Below are 2520 nucleotides of genomic sequence, written 5' to 3' on the forward strand. Positions count from 1 at the left end.
TCTGATATATTTTCAGTTTAGCTGATACCACACCAGACGTTTCACTTAAGGACCAATTATCTGTTTGTTTGAGATATGTTGACCAAGGAGGATCACCAAATGAACGATTACTTGATGTTGTTGAAGTTACAGATAAGACTGGATATGGATTGGCTAAAAGTATATATGAAACTTTGATAAAACATAAACTAAAAACTGGAAATGTAGCATTTCAGTCATATGATTGTGCCAATAGCATGAGTGGTGTTAACAAAGGAGCTCAACGTTGTTTTTCTGAGTTAGTTGGACATACAGTTCCATATATTCCATGTCAAGCACACAGGTTAAATACTTTTCTAGAACACGGCTGTAAGGCTAGTCATATAATTGGAAATTTCATTGATATTCTTGAAAACATTTATGTATTTTTCTCGGCAAGTACAAAAAGATCAAGTAATTTAATGGAACGTATGGAAAAAATCGAGGGAAGTCTGAAGCTCAAAAATTTATCCAAAACTCGTTGGACAGCCAGAGCTGAAAGCATCAAAGCAGTGTGGACATCTTTAGAAGCAATTGTTGACACATTAGAATATATTAACAATTCAAATAGTTTTGATAATTTAACTAAAACAAAAGCTATTGGATTAAAAAAAAAAAATTCTAAATTTTGATTTTTTTGTTTCATTAATATTTATGAAGAACATAATGTATAAAGTTAAACATTTAACAGAATCTTTAGAGGCCAAAGAACTAAACGTGTGTGATGCAGCAGCTTTAATAAAAAGTACGATTTCATCATTGCAAAAAATTAGATCAGAAACAGAAAACATGAACAATTTGATAAACAGTGCTAAAATTACAGCTCAATCATTTGGAGTTGATTCAGAGGCAGACTTTAATCGTTATCACCGAACCAGGAAGCGACCTAAGCGACTTGATGAAAATAATAACAATAGTGCTCCTTATGAATTTTTAAATTTTTACAGACAACAGTTTAATTTAGTTTTAGATACATTGATTAATCTAACAAGTTCAAATTTAAATGTTTTTGTTGAAACTATTCAACCCATATATAAAATATTAAGTGTTCCATTGAAAGTGAACACATCACAAGATTTCAGTGAAGCCTTTTCTCTTTTCTCACCTATGAGTGTTGGAGCCAAGCTCTTAGATTATGATACAGCTGCAGCAGAATGGGAAATACTGGGACACCAATGTGTTAATGAAAATTTAAAATGCTTAGATGTCCTTCAAAAATCGGAAGAAGTAAAACACATATTGCCTTGGGCTAATTGGTTTTGTCGCCTTTCATTTACTTCTCCAGTTACAACAGCTTCTAGTGAACGGACTTTTAGTAAGTTGAAACTTATAAAACATAATTTACGTTCTACAATGACTTCAAACCGTCTTAGCTCGTTGATGATATTGAGTTGTGAAAAAGATATTGTCGATAAATTAGATATAGATTCTGTTGTCGCAAAATGGTCTTTGGCCAAACAAAGAAGAATACATATTTAAAATAATTATATATAAATTATAATGTTTATAATTTAAATTATATTTAATAATTAGTTGTTTACTTTCTTTTATACAATGTTTTCATAATTATTTTGATGCATGTATTGGCTAATATAATACTTTAACATTTAAGAAATATAGTACACTGTTTATAAACTTCACAGTTATCAATTATTGGTTACGTTATTAGTAAAATACGAATCAAATTTGTATCTAGGTCGGCATTAAAATGAATAAATAGAAAAAAAAAAGCAATTTCATAACTATTTGATCCTTAATTATTACAATAGGAAAATTTATTATTTTTTTAATATTTAGTATACAGTCGTCAGATTTGTCCTTGAAAGTCGGCAAAATTCACCCCAAACCCCCCTAAATATAAACTCTAGGATCGCCCCTGTGTACAGTAGGTTAGAAGTGGGTCACTGTATAATGGACAGTATTAAATTTGAATTCAATGATATAATATCACTGTATAAGAAAAACGATTCTGAGCGGAGACGGTATATCAGTCTATGTATTAGACATATATATACTTATCTATGGTATTAAAAAAAAATTGACCTATAATAGGTACCTATAATAAATTCCAAATTAATCATATCATAATATCTATTAGGTACTTATAACGCATTATACGTCAACAAAAAACCGTGGTACTATCATAGATATATAATAGTATACTTTAGAAGTTTCAAGTACCCACGAATAATATTATACAATCACAACAAAATAACTAAAATAGTTATCCTAGGTTTTTAATATGTAATTTCGTCCAATTTTGTACTTAAAGTGACTATAAAAATAAACTGTGTAAATGTATTTTTTAGATTTTTTGGTAACAGAATTAATTACTTACGTGGAATCTTGTTTTAAATTTTCAATTCTTAGATACAAAAATTGAACATTTTATAAATTTTTAACTACAAAATAATTATTCAATTTTAAATTTGATAAATTTTGTCAAAATTTCAACTTCAAATGCTTATAAAAAAAAATTATGCCCATATATTTTTAATATTT

The 2520-nt window shown here is 28.3% G+C and overlaps 1 protein-coding gene across 1 annotated transcript in view; it reads left to right on the plus strand.

The window, feature by feature from the left end:
- Positions 1-1497, plus strand: part of LOC103310130 — a 3556-nt gene extending 2059 nt beyond the window's left edge. The window contains exons 2-4 of the mRNA XM_008187384.1: positions 17-588; positions 710-908; positions 966-1497. Coding sequence (XP_008185606.1) covers positions 17-588; positions 710-908; positions 966-1497 — 1303 coding nt within the window. The remainder of the gene's footprint in view (positions 1-16; positions 589-709; positions 909-965) is intronic.
- Positions 1498-2520: the final 1023 nt, after the last annotated feature.

Source organism: Acyrthosiphon pisum, unplaced genomic scaffold, assembly GCF_005508785.2.
Source record: "Acyrthosiphon pisum isolate AL4f unplaced genomic scaffold, pea_aphid_22Mar2018_4r6ur Scaffold_21920;HRSCAF=25285, whole genome shotgun sequence".
NCBI lineage: Eukaryota > Metazoa > Arthropoda > Insecta > Hemiptera > Aphididae > Acyrthosiphon > Acyrthosiphon pisum.